The 21,098-nt window shown below is 41.2% G+C and overlaps 1 protein-coding gene across 9 annotated transcripts in view; it reads right to left on the bottom strand.

Annotated features, from left to right (window-relative positions):
• Nucleotides 1-10,553, bottom strand: part of LOC138743429 (beta-2 adrenergic receptor-like) — a 98,626-nt gene extending 88,073 nt beyond the window's left edge. For 8 of the 9 annotated variants that reach the window (XM_069898808.1, XM_069898811.1, XM_069898807.1 and 5 more), the window contains exons 1-3: nucleotides 8,993-10,553; nucleotides 7,757-7,969; nucleotides 5,633-5,805 (exon numbers count right to left, since the gene is read on the bottom strand). In XM_069898808.1, coding sequence (XP_069754909.1) covers nucleotides 9,173-10,423 — 1,251 coding nt within the window. In that variant the 5' untranslated portion in view covers nucleotides 10,424-10,553 and the 3' untranslated portion in view covers nucleotides 5,633-5,805; nucleotides 7,757-7,969; nucleotides 8,993-9,172. The remainder of the gene's footprint in view (nucleotides 1-5,632; nucleotides 5,806-7,756; nucleotides 7,970-8,992) is intronic. The other variant, XM_069898812.1, reaches the window with a different exon arrangement.
• Between the last annotated feature and the right edge of the window lie 10,545 nt (nucleotides 10,554-21,098).

The following is a 21,098-nucleotide window of genomic DNA, read 5'->3' as shown; positions in this document are numbered from 1 at the left end:
AAAATGTAACTAATACAATTAATGTCAGATATCAAATGGTGCCATTTAATTTTTTTATATCAACTATATTATACTCCAGTTAAGTTACATGAACTTAATTCAAACTGCTCTGATCAATGTTTTACATGTAATAAAGAGATAGGAACTTTCTTAAATGCAGTATGGCAGTGTGAAAAAATTGGAAAATTTTGGAAAGATATGAGTATTTTACTGGGACAAATCATGAATATGAAAGATCTAAGAATATTTTTATTAGGTAATATACATAATTTGAAGTTAGATGTTTATCAGAGGAAATTTCTAAGTGTAGCAATAGCAGTAGCAAAGAAATATATGGCAGTAACATGGAATAACAGACAATAACGTAGGGTTGAATAGATGCCATGGAATTACAAAATTGTAAACCTTTAGAGAAAATAACGTATAATTTACGGATTCCTTTATAAGATTTGGAAGCCATATATGGGTTTCATTGGCAAAAGTTCATTCGCAGCATTCGCTAATCCCGCTCCAACTCACCCTAGTTAACTTAGATTTTCAAGGTAATTTTTGTTTATTTGAAATTTAATGAATTAATGACTGATATAAGATAAATTCAGGAAGGCCTTTTTTCTTTTTTCCTACTTTTTGGGAAAGGAGGGGGAGGGTGGAGGGGAGGGGGAAAGAAAAAGAATTTTTTGAAAAAAGGGTCTTGTACATTGTCTTGTGTCTCATTACCCATCTCCATCAGAGCAGGCTGATTGAAGTCCAGCACATGATATTTGACATATCAACCTGTATCCAACTTCATCCTTGCCTTCCCCCACCTGGCTCCATCTGCCCATCATCCTTCAATCCTCCTCAACCCATCTATCTCCCACTGGCCTTTGTCTTATCCCTTCCTTTTCAAGCAGCTATCTTTCCTTTCCACTATCAGTCCTGATAGAGGATCTTGATTTGAAATATTAACAATTTATTTCCCTCAAGAGATACTACTCCACCAGCTGAATTCCTCTGCAGTTTGTTTATTGTTTGTTGCTCCAGGATGAAGCATCTGCACTCTTGCATCTCCATGTCAGCCATGCTGCCTTTGTCAATTTTCTTAGTTAGCTCCTCACTCAGATGCATGACATCATCTCCCCTGTACAAACTCATCCTGACTCCCAATCAGTCCCTATCTTTCCAAGTGAGCACAAATCCTGATCCACAGAATCTTCTCCAACAAATTCCCTCCCTCTAATGCAAGGCTAACCGCCCTATAGTTTCCAGGTTTCTTCCTACTTCCTTTTTTGAAAAAAGGAGCAATATTTGCTTTTTTTAAAAATCACCTTCTTGTCCTTCAAACATGGCTAAAAAAAAAACAAAAATCCCACCAATCTCCTCCCTTGCTTTCCTTATCATCCTGGGATAGATCCCATCAGCCCTGTGGATTTACCTACACCAATGTCACCATATTTATAGTACTTCCTCCTTCCTGATACATACATGTGATAGTACAGATTCTATCACCAATGTGTATATGTACATATGTACAGATTGGAGTGTAGGATGACTGTGATTGGCTGAGAGTGTAGCCGCACCTACTGGTAGGTCTTAAAGGATTGCTCCTAGCCAGACCAAGTCATTCTGGACTGGTCGACCTACTTGTGATATGCTCCAGTCTTTTAGTTAATAAAAGCCTTGGTTTGGATCAACAAGTCTTTAGTTCTTTTGACGCACATTACAATACATGCTCCAGACTATCAGTGCCACCCTCCCTTAACTCTTCAGCTTTGACATCCCCTGATTCCACACCTCAATCAGCCTTTTATCCCTTCCTTCTAACATACTTATCAAAAGTTTTAGGGTTCTCCTCAAACCTATTTGCCAAGATCATTTCAAGGCTCCTTTTTGCTTTAAATTCCCTTCTTTATTACCTATAAACCAAATGAGACTCATCTGATTCCAATTTCAATTTTCATTAAAATAAGGTTATTACTCTTACAGGAACCTGCTGATTCTGAACTCTCAGCAACTCGCTTTTAAACTTCTCAGATGGTCTCCCCTTAACTGCTGCTCCCAATCTACTTCTGATAGTTGTTCTCTCACACTGGTGAAATCTGCCTTCCCCCAAGTTTAGGGCCCTAACTCAAGGGCCAACCTTGTCTTTTTTCCATGATATTCATGAAGCTTTCCAATCCAGCTGCGCTGGATGGGTCATGTCTCCAGAATGGAGGACCATCGCCTTCCCAAGATCATGTTATATGGCGAGCTCTCCACTGGCCACCGTGACAGAGGTGCACCAAAGAAAAGGTACAAGGACTGCCTAAAGAAATCTCTTGGTGCCTGCCACATTGACCACCGCCAGCGGGCTGATATCGCCTCAAACCGTGCATCTTGGCGCCTCACAGTTTGGCGGGCAGCAACCTCCTTTGAAGAAGACCGCAGAGCCCACCTCACTGACAAAAGGCAAAGGAGGAAAAACCCAACTCCCAATCCCAACCAACCAATTTTCCCCTGCAGCCGCTGCAACCGTGTCTGCCTGTCCCGCATCGGACTTGTCAGCCACAAACGAGCCTGCAGCTGACGTGGACTTTTACCCCCTCCATAAATCTTCGTCCGCGAAGCCAAGCCAAAGAAAAAAAAACTGTGGGAACTGTTCACAAAGGGGCTCTTGCACAGGTAAAGGAAGAGGGAGGGGGAGAGAGAGAGAGAGGGGGTGGGGTCCTAACAGAAACCGGAGTAGTCAATGTTAATGCCATCTGATTAGAGGTTAATCACAAAAATCTGTACTGTGGTTGAAGTAAAAACACAAAATGCTGGAGAAGCTCAGCAGGTCAAACAGTGTCCTTTATGTAGCAAAGGAAAAGGTACAGAACTGACCTTTTGGGCTTTCATCAAAGTATGAGAAAATGCCAGCAGGCATCCGAACAAAAGAGTGGGGTGGGGGTTGGGGAAAGGGGGGTGGCAAAGGCAGGAGATTATAGGTGGCGAAAGGAGGAAGGGAGCAATGAGGGGGGGAGGATGAAGAGGGATGGCGAAGAACTGGAAAGACATGAAAGTGGGAGGGAAAGGAAAAGGCAAGCAGGTTTGGTAGAAAGCAGGAAAGTCAATGTTAATCCCAACTGGCTGGAGGGTGCCCAGATGGAAAATAAGGTGGTCAAGGTGGGATAGTACACAAGGACATGGACAGACATGTGAGCGCAGGAGTGTGACTCGGAATTGAAATGGTTGGCCACTGCGAGGTCGCTGTTGTTGCAAACGGAGCTGAGGTGCTGAGTGAAGTGATCTCCCAGACTGACCGGTCTCACCAATGTAGAGTATGTCACAAAGGGAGCATCAGATGCATTAAATAAGTCCTCTGGATGCATGAGTGGTTTGCTTCATTTGAAAGGCCTGTTTGGTGCTCTGGACCGTGGGGAGGCAGGAGGTGTGGGCGCAAGTGTTGCACCTCCTGTAAACACAGGGGAAAGTGCTGGTGGGAGAGGGGTAGTGGGAGGATTGGTGGGGAGGGATGAGTGCACGAGGGAATCACGGAGGGAGCACCCTGTCTAAGGCCAAGAGGGGAAAAGGAAAAATGTATCTGGTAGTGGGATCCTGTATAAAGTGCCAGAAATTCCGCGAGAATGCTTCATGTTGGATGCTGAGGCTGGTGGGGTAGTAGGTGAGGGTAAGGTGGATTCTATGATTTTTGCACCTGGGACAGAAGAGAAGGAAATGGAGGAGGTGCAGGTGAGGGCTGAATGTCCAGATAGAATACAAGGCGTTGTTCCTCCAATTTGCAAGTGGTCTCAGTCTGGCAGTGCACAAAAGCATAGACAGATATGTGAGCAAGGAAATGGGGTGGGGAATTGAAATGAGTGGCCACTGGGAGATCCCCACTATTGTGGCGGACTCAATGAAGTGATCTCCCAGTCTGCATCCAGTCTCTCTGAAGTAGAAACGACCTTAACGGGGTCACTGGATGCAGCAGATGACCCCTGCACATTCACAAGTTGGACTGTTTGGGGCCCCGAATGGTGGTGAAGGAGGTGTGGGCGCAAATGAAATTGGAGGGGTAGGTGGAAGAGGACAATGGATGGGAAGGGAGGAGTGGATGAGGGAGTCATGGAGGAAGCGGTTCCTGCAGAAAGTGGAGAGGGGAGGAGCAGGGAAGATGTCCTGAAATTATAACCCTGGAGGTCCTGCTTTTCAATTTTCTACCCATCTCCTTAAATTCCCTTTGCAGGGAATATTTCATCTAAATTCATCCATATTCTTGCCTATGCTGTTGGTACTAATATAGACAACAAACTCCTGATGTCCTTTCTCCTGTTTCAGAATATTCCCTACTTGTTCCAAGACATCACTGACACTGCCCCTAGCAGGCCACAAACCACCCTCGAGTTTCACTCAGCCACATAAACACCTGTCTATTCCTTGATTATCAGGTTTGTTATCATTACTGCTCATCTAGCCTTTGTTCTTCTCTGCTATGCAAAAGAGTTAGCTGTGGTGATGCATATTTGGCTGAATGGTAAACTACCATCCCCCAACAATTATCAAAGAGCTATACATTTTGAAAAGGAAAATACCTACAGGAGTCTTGTAGAGATCACCTGCCCTTTCTGGTAGTCACCTATCGACTATTGAACTTAACCTATGTTGTGACCACCTTACTAAAACTCCGATCTATACCCCTTTTCACACTGGCTAACCTGTAAATTGGCCATTCAATGAACTGGTTAAAGAAATCGTTTTTGCCATTCACACTAGACCACTGTTAAATAGTTCTTTGCGTCCTTTCACACTCACTGCCAGGCATCCCCATGGAGAGGGACGCCTATCTTCCACAGTGACAAATCAAGCTATGGTGGACCTGCCTCCCAGAATTCCGTGCGGCAGAGAAGTAAGGGTTTCTCTGCCGCATGGAATTCTGGGAAGTAGGTCCACCATCGCGCCCCCTCTCTCTTTCTCTCTCTGCAACTTTCCCAGTCTTTATAAATTGTGCACCTATGTGTTTTATTGCCACGATCACTTTCCCACAGGGCTTTATAAATTTATAAAGGTTTATATGGGTCGGCACAACAACAGGTGCTGAAGGGCATTATGTACTGTGTGTACATAATGCTTAATTATGTTATAATTAGGCATGATTGATTTTGTTTAAATACAAGATCATAATATATTGATCAGGATTTAGTAAATTGGATACAAACTTTATACCTTTTTAATCTTGTTCCCTTCACGTTCCTGCACTCACGCAAAAACGTCATCAGCGTGCCACTATTTTGTCCCTGGATAGTCCATGTCCCTTTCACACTGGGCTAACTGGCACACAGGCATCAGATATCCCAGGAGATTATACACCCGACCTAGATAGTCCATCCTGCGTGCCGATTCACAAGTATTCACCCTGACCCTTTAACTGGTATATTACCTGTTAATTACTAGTCTGAAATGGGCTTATGATGCTTTATGATTGCTGTCTGCTCCTCAATAGGTCCAACTGCTGCTTCAACCAATCGACGAGGTCTGAAAGGATCTATAGTTGGATGGGTTTCCTCCAAATATAAATTCCAGGACACTTCTCCCTAATTCCCCACATTTCACAAGAGAAGCAGATCACTCTACTAACTATCATTTATAACCCTTTTAATTACTGATACAGATATTTTAAAAAAATTGCACTTACCTTGCCTTGTCTTTTTGCCGGACAGCCTCTCACCAAAGCCTCCTTCATCGATGTCTCTGCACATTGATCTCAATCACAGTTCTTTGACTTTTCTCAAAATGGTCACTTCAATGTTATAGATTCTTCTTAGTTTCTTGGTTGGCTCCCGGTATGACCACTGCTGCCTGTGTCTTCTATAAAGGGGAAAGTGAGGTGATAGCTGAATGACATGACTGGAGGGAATTTTCAGCCATTCTGTTTGGATAAAGTAAGATGAGCAGAACAACTTTGCTTATTCAGAATCATGTCACATTCTCCATGCACATGGTACATATACCAGTCCAAAGGGGTAGAAAGAGACCACTTCAATGACTTTAGTACATTGAAGCATTTCTAATACCTCCAACTCATTTACTACTTAAAGTAATTCAAATTCAAATTATACTGCAAAACCTACAGTGTCTTTGATAGACGATGGACAATTTCAAAATGCAGTTCAATTAAATATTATAACAAGTTGCGGCCCCACAATCTAAAGGCAGTAGTAGTGAGAGAAGCCTTTCTCAATTTGCAGGTACTACAATTGCAGTCAAATAATTACTGGTTCATGATTTTGTAACCCATTTTCCATCATATTTTGCTAGATAAATCAGTCCTCCTCACTTACTAATTATATTCACTGATTACCATATGGCATCACAAATGTTAAGCATGTAAATGTCCTAGAAAATTCTTGAAATAAAGAATGGAAAATTAAGTACATCTCTGAAGAACAAAAAAATCACAGCCTGTGATTGGAGTAAAAATTATTATTTTACATATTATTTGCACAGTTGTTTTCAAGGGGTATGTATTTATCTGCATTATAAGATCTATGTCCTGCTACTACACGTGGAATTATTGACAACATCAACAACCATCAGTGAAAGAGCAATATATTTATTTCATTTGGTGATCTTGGTTGAAGAACCAATACATTAAAAGAACTGCCTGATACATTGGGTCTTTGACCTGTGTGGAAGAATCATGGTTTTATTTAACACCTCAGGTATTGCAGCCCTCCTGCACTGTAGTAAAACTGTCCTAAGTAATGGTTCCAGTAATGAGCCTTTTATTGTGATATTATATCGTTAAAGTAATTTTCATTCTGCAAGACTTTAACACACTGTGCAATTTTTTTCTGGGCAGCTGTGTGTAAAACCAGCTGAGATACAATTTCAGAATGGCTGACTGAATTTGGATAGGAGAAGAATAGCCCTCGAAACTGTTTTGTAAGCTTTAGGAGTGGACGTTTGCCCATGCAAATGAGTCTCCAGTGTGAATCTTTGTATTTAAAATACAAAATGGCTGGAAATACATAGCCACACATGCATCATTAATGGAGAGAGAGAAGTTAAGCTAGCAAAGGCAATAACTTGGAAATGGGAAAAATTGAGATGCAGTGGATTTTATGCAGGACAAAGGGGAAAAGAAGGAATAAAACAGAAAACATGTTCAGCTGCAAAGAAGGAGAGATTAAATGAGAAAATTATGTGAAGTGAAAGGGAATGAGATTGGAAGTAAAGAAATGAAAGGTGAGCTCAAATGGGGTGTTTATCGACTTATCACTTTTTTCAATTTAAAACAACTTGGAAATCTTAACATTGCTTCTCTCTAAAGATATGTTTTCAGCATTATCTATTGTTTTCAGATTTTCAACATTTGCATTATTTTGTTTTGGTATTTAATTTGGCTTGCCATTTGTATATTAAACTACATCGTGTCTTGATAGCTTAACTCTTATCCACCTTAATCAACACACGGATTCTGTTTCATACCTATTTATAAAAAATTTACAGTAGCAAAATGATTGAAGCTGCTCAACCCCACTCAGCCTTACATTAAAAAGTGATTAATTGGTGGAATGGAGTGAGGTTTGCATTAGTAGGGAATCTCGTGCTTCGTGCTGATTCCATAGGACTACTGAGTTTAGATTATGGCTGCCTTACCACACAATCTAAAGGCAGTAGTAGTGAGAGAAGCCTTTCTCAATTTGCAGGTACTACAATTGCAGTCAAAGCTGCAGTTCCAACAAAAGAGCGTGTGTCTGATCAGCTCTCATGATACATGTTGGTTGACATTTTCATGAAGTAGAATTGCTCTCACCTCACCAAGTTGACTTGTTTTTTTTATTAATGCTTCTGATGAAAGAGGAGTTTGCAAACACAATCTTCTTATATTCATAGCTGTTTGATTTGATGCCGAGTTTGAATTCATTATTAAGATCAATACACAAATATGTATATTCCAGTGGGAGAAAGATGTTGGATCCACCTCATGATGTGCAATTTCACCAAATTTTAGCCACAATCTGAGGTACTTTAAATGAAACAGATGTTAATAGCAGTGGGAGATGGTCTACTGGAAACAAACAGCTCAAAGAAAAGTGATTTAAATATATTTATTTATACACGAATAACAGTCAACATTTACTCCAAATAATAAATATTCAAAATGTTTGATTTGTTTTCCCTTAATAGAATCCATATGAAAGACCAAAATAACTTTATGTTTTGTCTTCACGTTGTGCGAAAATATATTGACCAGGACATCAAGTAAACATTAAATTGCTCCATGCCAATTCAGCGCTAAAAAAAACCGAGCTGTATTGCACATAAACCCACAAATATCCGCTCCCAACACCTCGATACAGGAACGAAACAATGCCACAGGAAACCAAGATAGGGTGGAATAGCTTTTTTTAAAAAGAGATTCACATTAGTTAACCATTAGCTATGAAAACCTGAAAGGTTTTGAGATCAGTATTGATGGTGACAGCATTCATGTCATGCGAATTGCAAGGCAAACCTACCTTCATTTAACGCGAAACGTGGATCTGAATGTGTAACGAGAACCACATGCAGCTAAAGATCACTACAAGTCAACACACAGGCAACAGGGACGCACAAACATGTGGACACACCGGCCCATTAACGCGCGCGTTTGTTTTGCATTTTTGTTAAAAAATCGTGAACACATGAAGGAATTCTCCATTTGTTTCCTTAATTGTATGCACGAGGTTCTTAAAACTCCGGTACACGCTTTCATCGACAACTGTTCTTCGCCCACAAATACCGCCCGCCGTCTCACCCACATGCACACAGCACAGGTCAGTCTGATCACAGACCACGGTCACAGCAACTTGATACACACAGCTCGGAGACTCGCGGGAATCTCACTCTATTGCACTTTTTTAAAAACTTCATTAAAGTAAGCTTTGCCAACTTGCTCACAGACAGAGTACCCGTTTATCATTCAAAGGCGAGCAGTGCGAAGGGAAATGCTCGAGTGGTGGGCAGGACGCTGGCTGTAAACGTTTAGATATTCACTGCTAATGCTCACGTTCAACATTCATCCGTCTGCTCTCTCTCTCTTCAGCCTGGAGGTCTCACCACATTGCATCGTCTTTGCACAGCAGTCATGAGGTAGGTGAATGGATGAAAACTGAAGTGGCCGAAGCCACTTTTGCAAAAGCGACTTTGTCCCACTGACTTGTCCAGGTGCCTTATCTTCGGCGAAGCTTCAGATGACCGAATCCAGCATCTTTCGATCGTTTCCGTTCGTGTCGGGGCTGCATGTTGGAGGGGTGCCCGCGACCGACGCGGACCCTTCGAGCCTGCAGGGCAGGGGGCAACCGTTGTCGGCGCGCTCGTCGCTCTGCAGCGCGATCGAACAGCCGCCGTGTTGGGTGGAGGGCAGCGTGTCTCGGCAGCCCCACAGCACCGTCCGGAAGGCGTGCCTGAAGTCCGAGCTGCGGCAGTAAATCATCGGGTTGAAAGCCGAGTTGGAGTAGCCGACCCAGTTCAGGAAAATAAAGACCGGGCTGGAAATGCTGTCCTTGAAGATAACGTTGACGATATTTACAACAAAGAAGGGCAGCCAACATAGGGTAAAGATGCCCATTATAATCCCCAGTGTCTTCAGGGCTTTATGCTCCTTCAGGTTGAGGAATCGAGACGTCCTTTTCAATCCCTGTTTGCCAAACTTCCCGTTCGCAGCCGGGACAAGGTTCACGTTGTTATTGAGATAATGAAAGCGGCCTTGACATTTGTTGATCTTCTTCAGCTGCTGCCTCGCTTCCTGGAAGACCCTGGCGTAGAGAAAGATCATGACCAACAGCGGGAAGTAAAAGGAGACGATGGACGAGGTGATAGCGAACTCTTTGTTGGTAAGGAACTCGCAGCACCTGGGGTCCTCGTAGCACTTCAGCGATTTCTGGTCGTCCAGCCGCCACCAGCCCATGTAGATGGGCAGGAAGGAGGTGAGGGCCGCCACCAGCCACACGGCCAGGACTGCCAGCCTCGCCTTGCCCTTGGTCAGCAGGACTTGGTATCGGAACGGAGACGTTATGGCCAGGTAGCGATCCAAGGCGATCACGCACAGGGTCCCGATGCTCGCCGTCACGCAGAGCACATCGAGAGACGTCCAAAAGTCGCACCAGAAGTTTGCAAAGTACCACACCCCTGTGATGTTACGGACGCCCCCGAAAGGGACAACCACCAGTCCCATCACCAGGTCTGCGCAAGCCAGAGAGGTGATAAAGTAATTGGTGACTGTCTGCAGCCGCTGGAACCTGGCGATGGCAGTTATCACCAGGACGTTTCCAAAGACTATCGCCACCACGATCACCGACATCACGAAGCTCACGACAATCTTCAGGCCGGGGCTCAGCTCCTTTCTGGCCGGAGCGTTTTCAGTCCCCGGCGCTGCACTGGCATTGAGCAACTCTGCGCTCAACAGACTCTCCCCCGTGCCAGTGACCTGTGATCCCATTTCAATAGCGCGTCAAGGAAGGCAGAAGCTTCCCGGGGTCGACGCTCATTCACGCTTGTGGCTGCCTGTGGCCCGTTTCCGTGTGCCCCTGGTGCACATCTGGAGTTGTGGTTAACGAAAACAGGTTGGCAGCTTTGGTTTGTGCACTTATAGCCACACGGGGACGTCACGCTCTTTTACAGCCAATCACACGCTTCATATCTTCGCAGATATTCTATGTCAGGAAACTAGTAACGAGCTGGTGTTCGCATCGATAACGCGCAGGTTCAACAAGTTGGATAACGTCAACGCGAATAGTTCCACACTCTATTCCGCCAATTAATCAATTCACAGATTAAACTAATAAACATTCTATTTAGAAACTAGCCCCAAAACATGAATGAGCAAGTTTAAGCCTCGGCCGAAGAATCAGACATTCCCCAAGATCAGAGAAGTCCGGTGGGAGTTTTTTTTTAATATCCAAAGCTCACTTGCTGTTCCTGTCGTTCTGTCTGGTCTGGGGGTTATTCGGGTTACTCGTGTGCAAGGGAGGCCGTTTTCACTCACCCCCCCCCCCCCCTGTTTCAATCGGTCGCAATTCTTCTTTCTGCCTGGAAACTTTCCATTGAGAGTCTGTGAGGATGGGGGCCGGGGTCACCAGTGGGTTTGGCGAGTTGTCCGCGTTCAACATAGCGATGTCGCCACGGGAAGGTCAGAGTCCGACACAACGCGGCATTGCTCAGGTCAAAGATTGGCGCACCGACCGGGCTTGAGCCAACTCTCCAAACTTAGACAAATGCAGCTACAATTTAAAACCGCCAGGAATTATTCTTCCAATAAATTCAAGATTCTTTAGGTTTCCACTCTGAAAGCTTGCTACTTTATCAGTAGTTGCTACTTGTTGTCAGAACAGTGTTTCATTACTTTGAGAGATTTCTATGACTTATAGTCACACTCTGCAAATATTTTCTACGGACGCTGGCTCGCCCGAGTTATCACCTCGTGTTTTGATTGACGTGAAGGGATCGTCCCAGCATGTAAACTGGCCCCTTGCCCTTCCCAGTCCGTGCCAACTATCGATACACGAATCAATCAATCCTCATGTTGCATACTCCCGCATTCTCAATCGCTTCCACCCCCAAAATACATTATACCACTCGCCTAAATACTAGGGGCAATTTATAGTGGTCACTTAACCCACCAGTCCACTCGTCTTTCGGATTTGGAGTGAAAACGGAGCATCGGGAAGAAGTCCACGCGGTCACAGGGAAGGACGTGCAAACTGTATATAGACAGTACCCGAGGTCAGGGTTAAACCCGGGTCTCTGTGCACCCCCCCCCCCCCCACCCTTCTCTCGTTTAAAATGTCAGTGCAGACAGATATTGACTGCATCTATATTCCAAAGAAGCCGCGGTTTTAAAATGTATGATGCATCCGAAGACATACTCCCGTGGTAGCAGACGTCTCCCATTCCCACGAGAAATACAGTAGTAAATAACATAAAGAAACCACTTATATTTTGAAGGAGCATGTTACAGCTTTTAAAAATAGCAAGAATAACCACATTGATTTAATTGTAACATTATCACCGCAGACTCATAATGATTTGGTTCTAAATCCTGGTTCAGGATGTTTAATTACATGCGACTGGCCTTGCATCGAGAGAGGTGGGAGATGCATCATTTAACTCTAGGGTAATCTGGTGACGTTTTCTGGAGACGGATAAGGAGCTCCCGATGGACCTGGTTCAAATTACTCCAGAGAAACGGATGAATTAATCAGTTGTCTCATTGCTCTTTTATCACCAGTTTCGGCTCTGCAGATTAATTAATTGGAACTGAAAGGGATCAGGATTTCTGTGAGTTTGAACTAGTCAATTTTTTATAGGTGGTTAATAAACTGGTTAAAGTTTTTACTGTGGTCGAGAAACGTCCTTTCAAGTTCTCTAGCTGTTGCATTCCTGGAAGGTGTCCCACGTCCTCCGTTCCATAGTCGAATTACCGGATCAACAGAAGCTTTACGTTGTTCGTCCATGAATTGCATTTTGACAGCTTCAGTCTATATCATTTGGTATTATAAATATAAAGTTCAGAAATTATTCTGTTCTAACACTTTAAAGTTCTGTATTCCCATCTTATCCTTGATCATTGGGGGATCAGAGATGGAGATGGTGAGCAGATGACAGTTCTTGGGAGTCACTATCTAGGAGGATCTTTTCTGGGCCCAACACACCAATGACATCATGAAGAAACCAGGTCAGCACCTTTACTTCCTCAGGAGTTTGGGGAGGTTTGGTGTGACACCATAAATCCTGGCAAATTTCTACAGAGGTGTGGTGGAATGTGTGCTGACCTGCTGCATCTGGGTCTGGTCTGGGGGCCAATATCCCTGGGTGTAAAGACCTCCAAAAGGTCATGGATACAGCCCTGGACAAAACCCTTCCCACTAACTATAGGGAACGCTGCCTTTGGAGGGCAGCAGCAATTATCAAAGACCCAAGTCACCCAGCACACACTCTGTTCTTCCTTGCTGCCATCAGGAAGGAAGTATAGGTGCAACAGGACTCTCACCACCAGGTTCAGGAACAGCCACTACCCCTTCACCATCAGAATCCTCAAGGATAAAGTCAATCAGAGACTCACTGAAGGACTCTTACTTGTGCCTTTTATTGATTTTTCTTTGCTCTCTCTGTATTGCACAGTCAGCTGTTTATATTTGTTTCCTGTTGACGTTCTTTTGGTGGTTTACATGTTTACACTGTGCAGTTTGTTTTGCACTACCATTTGGTGGTAATTCTGTGCGTCTGCATGAAAAATGAATCTCAGAGTTGTATGTGATGTCATGTATATACTCTGAGAATAAATCTGAAATCTTACGAGTTCCAAGTTTGTTGCACATACACCAAGATGGAGTGACAGAGGTTGTTTGTGTGCAGACCAGTGGTACAAGACACTGAAAAAGTACAAAGTTCTGATCAACTGGTAGAGAGAAGGGGTGGAGAGATGGTTGCTATAGAGCAATGTCAACATAATTTTCCTATTTAGGGGTTCATTTAGGTGTCTGATAACAGCGGGAAATGAACAATCCTTGAATCTGGTGATGCTTCAGAAATATGCTAAAGCCAGAGGAAATACATGAGAAAGAAGATTCCAGGGAGAAATCTATTGTCATCTTTTTAAAACCAGAATATGGAGGAAATAAATGTGGAAACTAAGCAACAGGTGGACAATAACATTTTCAAGAAACCCTTCATTATTTTTTAATCATTTGAACAGAGAATTTCCTCGAGCATTCTGTTGCACTTAGCAAATTCAAGCATATGTAAAAGCTCATTTTCTTTTGATTGACAATGAAATCAATAACTGATGTGTTGTCACCAGAGGGAAAACAACATTAACCAGTAACAGTGGCAGGCCTCAGCAGAAGAATCCAAGTGATGTTATATCACCCATGACGCCAGTAAGAAACAGATGACATTCACAGCATCGCTGGGTGTATTTGAACACAGCCTCTCCCCATCTCTTCCCACAAGGACCCCGCCATCCCTGTGAAAAGTATATCTTAATTTGAAAGATGAACAATTCCTGCAAAATTAAAACCCTGACGTGGATATATAGAGTTGGGCATTTGTCCTCATCTTCTAGGGGAATATATGGGGAAGAAATATTATGCATTTCAGAATTATTATGCTTTTTAAATAAAGGTATAAAGCATAATAATTCTAAAATGCTTTATGTTTATATATCTGTATCTATACTATATGGTGTGTATGTGCGCACGTGTGTGTGTACATAAAAATGATCCAATCTCATATTTTATTGTAAACTCCAACACATTAAGATTATATAACAGTTTGAACATTCTCAGTTAATCATCACTAGTAAAGTTTGACCTATTGTAATGGCTAAAAAAAAACTGTTTTTAATCAGAGATACTATATGCTGCAGATGGTGGAATTTGGAACAAAAAAAAACTACTGGAAGAATTTTGTAGGTCAGGTAGTATCTGTCGACATTTCAACCTTGCATCAGATCTGTAAACAGCATCTCGATCTTAAACGTCAACAGAATGTCTCTGGCCCTTTGACTTCTTCCAATGGTTTATTTTTGCATTTTTTCCAGTTGACCTTAAAAAGGGAAAGTTTGTGAATAGGAAATCAGAACCATTGCTTTCCCCCTATCTACTTGCTTTAGTATAGATTTCTTAACTATTTGAAAAGTTAATCATTGACTAACTCTTCAATTCATTATGGATCAAATGCACGTAATTGGAGATGATAATCTTGCAAACAAAATAAAATTAATATGCACCATTTAAAATCACAACAGGTGGGTGCAAATTACATGCAGAATTGTTAGTGTACCCACCCGACATTGGAGTTCTCTTTAATATGACTGTGCAGCTCAGCACATGTGCATTCTATCATTAATAAAGGATACTAGCCAAATGCACTGATTCATCAATAGTAAACAACTGGAGCTTGCGCACGCCGACTCGCAGAGGGGGCAGAAATGTTCTGAGATATTTATAGAACAATTACAGGTTATTTATAGGCTGAGCCTAACTGGCTGACGTCTGAGAAGAAAGTGATAACACTTTTTAAAAGTCCATCAGAAAGAAAAATTCAAATGGTGTTTATGGTAATGCATTCTCATTCGAGGGCAAGGTATTTTTCATTTACAAAAATTGATCATATCACTAAAGATTCCGATTTTTTTGTGGACGTCAACAGATTTGATGGATTAATGGCTTAATTTAAAAATCCATGGCTTGTAGGTTAGGGAACCCAGTATTAAAAAAAGGAAGTTAACAATTCATAACTTTGGTCACAAGTTTAATTATGGCTACTAGAATGAAAGAAAATTCAAAGCTTTCAGATGAGATTTATTCAAGATAATAAGAAGCGTGGGATTGTTCTTCTCAGATCAGAAATGGTTGAAGGGAGACAATCAAAATAATGAAGGACTTTGATTTTTTTTTAAAAAGCAGATACATTATTTTCTTTTATGTTGGCACAAGCCAATGGTTACAGCATTTTAAAATAATTGCTACAGCAATATCTTCCAAGGAAGTCCCTCAGCATCAAGGTTGAATTTATTCTCAAGCAGTCCTAAGTATTTTGAGGTGACAAAGACTCTGTCACAGTTGGCAAAGCAAATAGATGAGCAGTTTAGGAGTTGGTGAGCTCCCAATGCATGGGTGGGCATCTCAGTGTCATGTTAAATGCTCTTCACTTTAAGAAATTCCCTGGATTAAATGGGTCCATTCTGGCCATTTAAAGTTAGTTTGAAGGACATACAGTAATCTTTTCCTCTCTCCACCTGATAATCTGTTGCAATATCAATGCTTGGAATAGAGCATCCATTTTGGACTTAATATTGGCCACAAGAACACCTTGGCCTGTCCTGATGGAGTATAATTAGGTGGGGTTGGCCTGGAAGATAACGCTGACATTGATTTACTTATCATTAGAGCTGAGAGACGCTATGGAGCCTTGATGTGCCATATCTCTGGTGTTTTGAGATGCCCGCTGTATGTAATTTGAGTTTCTCAAGCATTGAAGGATGGAACCTGCTCTTTTGATCATGAGATTTATGCTGGATTTCAGGTCTTGATCTTTAAACATTAATGAGATGGCCAAAGAGCTTGCTGGCTAACTGAAAGTGATGGTAAACCTCATCTTTAACATTTGCCTTCATTGTGAATGGCTTGCAAGAAATGGGAATTATTCGAATCTCATCAAGGATAGTGTGGTGTATTACGGCTGGTTGGTGGAAGATCTCTTTCTGGTGATGTTATGTTTAAGGAGATTCAATAAATATGTCAATGGCAACTCACATCTTGACCTCTGAACATGGGCATAACAAAGATATTCTGTGTATTGCGACTGGACAACTGAAGTTGGAGTGACCTTTTTCAGAATTAAGGCAACATACAGTAGTTTTAAGACCTTCTAATGAGTAATTTAGATTTCTTCCTCTCCAGTTAGAAACTTGATGGAGAAAAGGTGAAGATTGATAAAAGTGACGAGGCCAATATGCAGCATTGCTCAGCAATGCATTGGGGTTGCATTTGTTGCTAACCTATTGACTGAGTTGCACACCATCACGATGCAAAAGTAGGATGGTGATAAATTTCTGCGAAAGACAAATTTGAGGAAGATGCTCCACAATTTGATTTAAATCAAAGGCTTTTATAAGGCAACACATGGTGGTTTGTTTGCTCCCTGCATTTCATTTGAAATTGCCACATGTATAGATCATGTCCATTATGTTTGTAGATGGAGGGAATCCACATAGCAGCTTATGGAAGAGGACCCCGACAATAACTTCCCCATGGTAGACAGCACAGTGATCACCTTGGATTTACTGCTGATAACTTTAGTTCCGTTCACGGTGGGTCTTTTATCTCTGAGGTATCTAGGCACCTCTTCCTCTTCCTAGATGTAGGAGATTGGGTTTAGATTCTCATTGCCACATTTTAGAAATTCAATGAGGATTTAATGTGCTCCCAACGCCTTGTGTTCGAATTGAAACATGGTCTTTTTGCCGTCTTGTGATTCAGGAGTCATAGTGAGATTGAACATGCTGTCTTGTAGTGACAGAGAGTAAAGTGTTGCCACATGAAGGGTAGAGTCACAGGTGAGTCATTTTAACTAGTGCCATAATTCCAGAACCTAACAACATATTCTTTTAATACAGAAAAGTATCTCAAAGCAACGAGAGGGGAAAGAAAATCATCCATTTAACCCAAAGGATATAAAATGTAAAAATGTTGGAAAGTTATGAGAGGGGTGCAATAGGATCTATCTGCATTTGTGTGTGAGAAATCATGGCTCATGGATTTAACTTAGTTTTTTGAAAAGGTGACCTAGTGGATTGCCCATAGACAGAGGTCATTAGTGAGGGTTTTGGCAAGGTCCCTCAGGGTAGGCTCATCCGGAAGTTTAGATAACATGGGATCCAGCTAATTAGATATAAAATTGGTTTGGTTGAAGGAGACCAAGGGTGGTAGTGGAGGGCTTTTTGCAGGCTGGAAGCTTGTGACCAGTGGTGTGCCTCAGGGATTGGAGCTGGGTCCACTGTTGTTTGTCATGGATATTAAATACACAAAAATCTATCACTGAGTCAGGTAATGGTTGGTGTTAAATTAGTGTTTGGACACGTTGGAAGCTATCATGCCAGTTAGGATCTTAATATGCCTTCCATTGGACATAAGAGGGAGGAACAGATAGAGTTTAAGTTCATTGACTATTCAACAAAATTGTGGCTGAACTTAAAGACAATATTATTGCACTAGTACCATATTCACAGAAGTCTTTTAATCTGTTTTGAATGGGCACAATGGGATTCATAGTCTCCTGAATGGATAATTCCAAAGGATCGCCATGCTCTGAGAGAAGACATTTCTCTTCTTTGACATTATTTATCCTCAAGAAACATCCCTCCTGAATCTACCCTCAAGATATCCATGCTCTTCCTTATCATTGATCAATGAAAGAAAGGCATTTGTTTCCAAAAGAGTTCTTTAAAATAATCTTGTCTTTACTTTGGTGTCCAATTATGCAGCAATTTCTTTTCAGAGCTGTTTACTAGTAGTAGTTCACTCATTCATTCATTTAAATGGTTATTTTCACTTGTTATGGAAATGTTGATGTTTTACTTTGTTATCAAATGTTACTAAAAACATTACAGATTTTGCATGTGTGCTATTTTCATCATTTGTAAAATATAAACATGGATCTTCTCTAAATGTTTGCAGCAACTGATTGTTTTTTTTCTTGCCATAACTAATCATTTGTATATCCAGTTACAACTTGGGAGGGTGATTAGTCTATAAGGGACCTATCTAAAATAAGTAATACACATGACGTTTGGGCACCACCTATGCAGTGGCAAGACTTCCAACCATCAACCAATAGTAATTGGTATATTTGGTAAAATTTTCCCTCCATCATTCAAAGCAGAGCCACAACCCTAACTATACACCTACTCAACCATTACCAGTACAATCTGCAAAATACTGGCTTATTTTCTGACTGACAAAAGAGGAGATAAACAATACAGAGGTATTCCAAGCTCAGAGAGAGAGAGTATAACAAGAGAGAGTGTTCCTTCCAAAGCATTGGAGGGAATGAAAACAACCATCCTTTGCTTGAGAGAAAAAAAAATACCTTGATATATTTCATGAATGCCTTTTCTTATGTTAAAATAAACATTCACCCACATTTTCAATATTTGATGCCAAGAAAAAAAACTCAAATCCTTCTCCTATTGGACAATGCAGCATGCCTTTATCTCAGATTGTTTTTGGGGATTCTTTTTTTCCTGCAGGCGAGGCTTATTGATAGTGCAAAAAAAAAACTGTACACATGTAAACAAATAAACAAATGTAAACAACTGATTGTGCAATACAGAGGGGAGAAAAAACCGAATAAAAGGCAAAAGGGTCCTTCAATGAGTCTCTGAATGAGTTTGTTGTTGAGGAGTCTGATGGAGGAAGAGGTAACAGTTGGTCCTGAACCTGGTGGTGCGAGTCTTGTAGCACCTATACCTCTTTCTAATGGTAGCAGCGAGAACAGAGTGTGTTGGGTGATGTGGATTCTTGATGATTGCTGCTGCTCTCCGATGGCACCATTCCCTGTAGATGTTCTCGATGGTGGTCACTGGGAAGGCATTGCCTGTGATGTCCTGAGTTGTGTCCATTACATTTTGAAGGGCATTATGTTTGGGGTTATTTTATTTCCTTGATCTCGTTTCCAATGGCTTTGGATTATTCCTATTGGGAGGAGTGTTTGGCGCCACAATGATGAATCACATCTCTAATGTTAGAACTCTGCCACCAGATCTTAACTGTGTGGTTTTCTAATGTTCACATGCAAATGAAATGAGCAGCCCCATTTTTAAATTTTTATTAGGTGGACACAAAATAAATCAAGATTTTAAAAAATCAGATGCAAAGTAAATAAGTTTCAATCACTCTGATGAATTTTCTTGTGCTTCTAGTTCTCACTTAATTACAATCTCTTTTTGTTTCTTTTTTATATTATTTCCTCCCCCTTTCTCTGTTGTGCCATAATTGGTTAAATTATGAGCTAGACTTCCTAGTAGTGGTTGAGAAGCTGCGTGGTTAGAGTTTCAGCCCACTCTTGAATGGCAGAGGTTAATATTACTGAAGATAACAATCAGCCTTATTTGAGCAAAAATACACACTCAAGAATTTTTCAAGTACTTTGCACCAGTCTCATAAAAGGACATGTTAATAGTTTGCTTAAAATTACACTATACTTTTAATTTATTTACAATACAATGATCTCTATCATTAGCTCAGAAAACGAGTCACCTTCTTGAACTTCTAGTGAACATTCCCTCAGTGATGCTGAGTGATGCTAAAAGAAAGACAAAATATTTCGATGGCAACCTGGTGTGTGACATGAAGAGGAACTTGCAGGTGATGGTGTACTCTTACAGCTTTATTGGGAGATGCTGGCAAAATAACATCAGCAAGTGGCTGTATTTCATTCAGCGGAGTACACACAAAAGCTTAAGCGGGAGGGAATAACTGTCTCAGTGATGACTAGGGTTACAATCAAGATCAGGTCCTGAATGATCTAGGTCCATGCAAGTAGAGAAGGTGCATCACATTCCTTGCATGTGAGAATGTTGATATTTATGTTGAAGCATATAGAAGGGCTCTGCCCAAAATATTGGTTATACAGGATATCTTTTACCTTCTATGGACGCTGAGTTTCCTGCTGAGTTTTTCCAGCATTTTGGTGTTTTTACTACAATCACAGCATCGGCAGATTTTCATGTTTCACTTCAAATGGATATTGTTATTTGGTAATTATTAAAATGTTGAATGAATTAATTCACTGGTTCAAAGAATGTTTCTGTCTTCATTTAATTATTTTTGAGCTCAGTTGCAATAATGTTTGCTCTTACTTTTTCCAAATGATTCTTCTGTTCTTGCTGCACAACAGGTGGTTTGTTCATCTTGTTAGCAAGTACACTCTTTCTTGCACCTTCCTGGACATCTTCATTGCAATGTAGACATCTTCAATGCATTGTTACATTGGGTTTTTTTCTCCCCTCTGTATTGCACAATCAGTTGTTTACATTTGTTTATTCGTTTACATGTGTACAGGTTTTTTTTTGCACTATCAATAAGTGGTAATTCTGCCTCGCCTGCAGGAAAAAAAGAATCCCCAAAAACAATCTGAGATAAAGGCATGCTACATCGTCCAATAGGAGAAGGATTTGAGTTTTCTTTCTTGGCATCAAATATTGAAAATGTGGGTGAATGTTTATTTTAACATATGAAAAGACATTCATGAAATATATCAAGGTATTTTTTTTCTCTCAAGCAAAGGATGGTTGTTTTCATTCCCTCCAATGCTTTGGAAGGAACACTCTCTCCTTGTTATACTCTCTCTCTGAGCTTGAAATACCTCTGTGTTGTTTATCATGAAGACTTCAAATAATTCTGACCCAAAATCTAGATTTCTTAATATAAAATCAAAGAGTACCTCGTTTAGCCATTAATCAAATTGAAGCATGCATTTTGTTTCACAATTTCTCCCAATTACTTGAGATTATTACAAAATTGGCCTTCCAATTAAAATTAAAATAAATAATATGTAAAAGAAATATATTATTTGAGAAAATGATGGAAAAAATTTCTAAAGAAGCTTTC

Source organism: Narcine bancroftii, chromosome 9, assembly GCF_036971445.1.
Source record: "Narcine bancroftii isolate sNarBan1 chromosome 9, sNarBan1.hap1, whole genome shotgun sequence".
Lineage (NCBI taxonomy): Eukaryota > Metazoa > Chordata > Chondrichthyes > Torpediniformes > Narcinidae > Narcine > Narcine bancroftii.
Note: the sequence above shows the minus strand (reverse complement) of the source record. Positions and strands in the feature narration are given on the sequence as shown.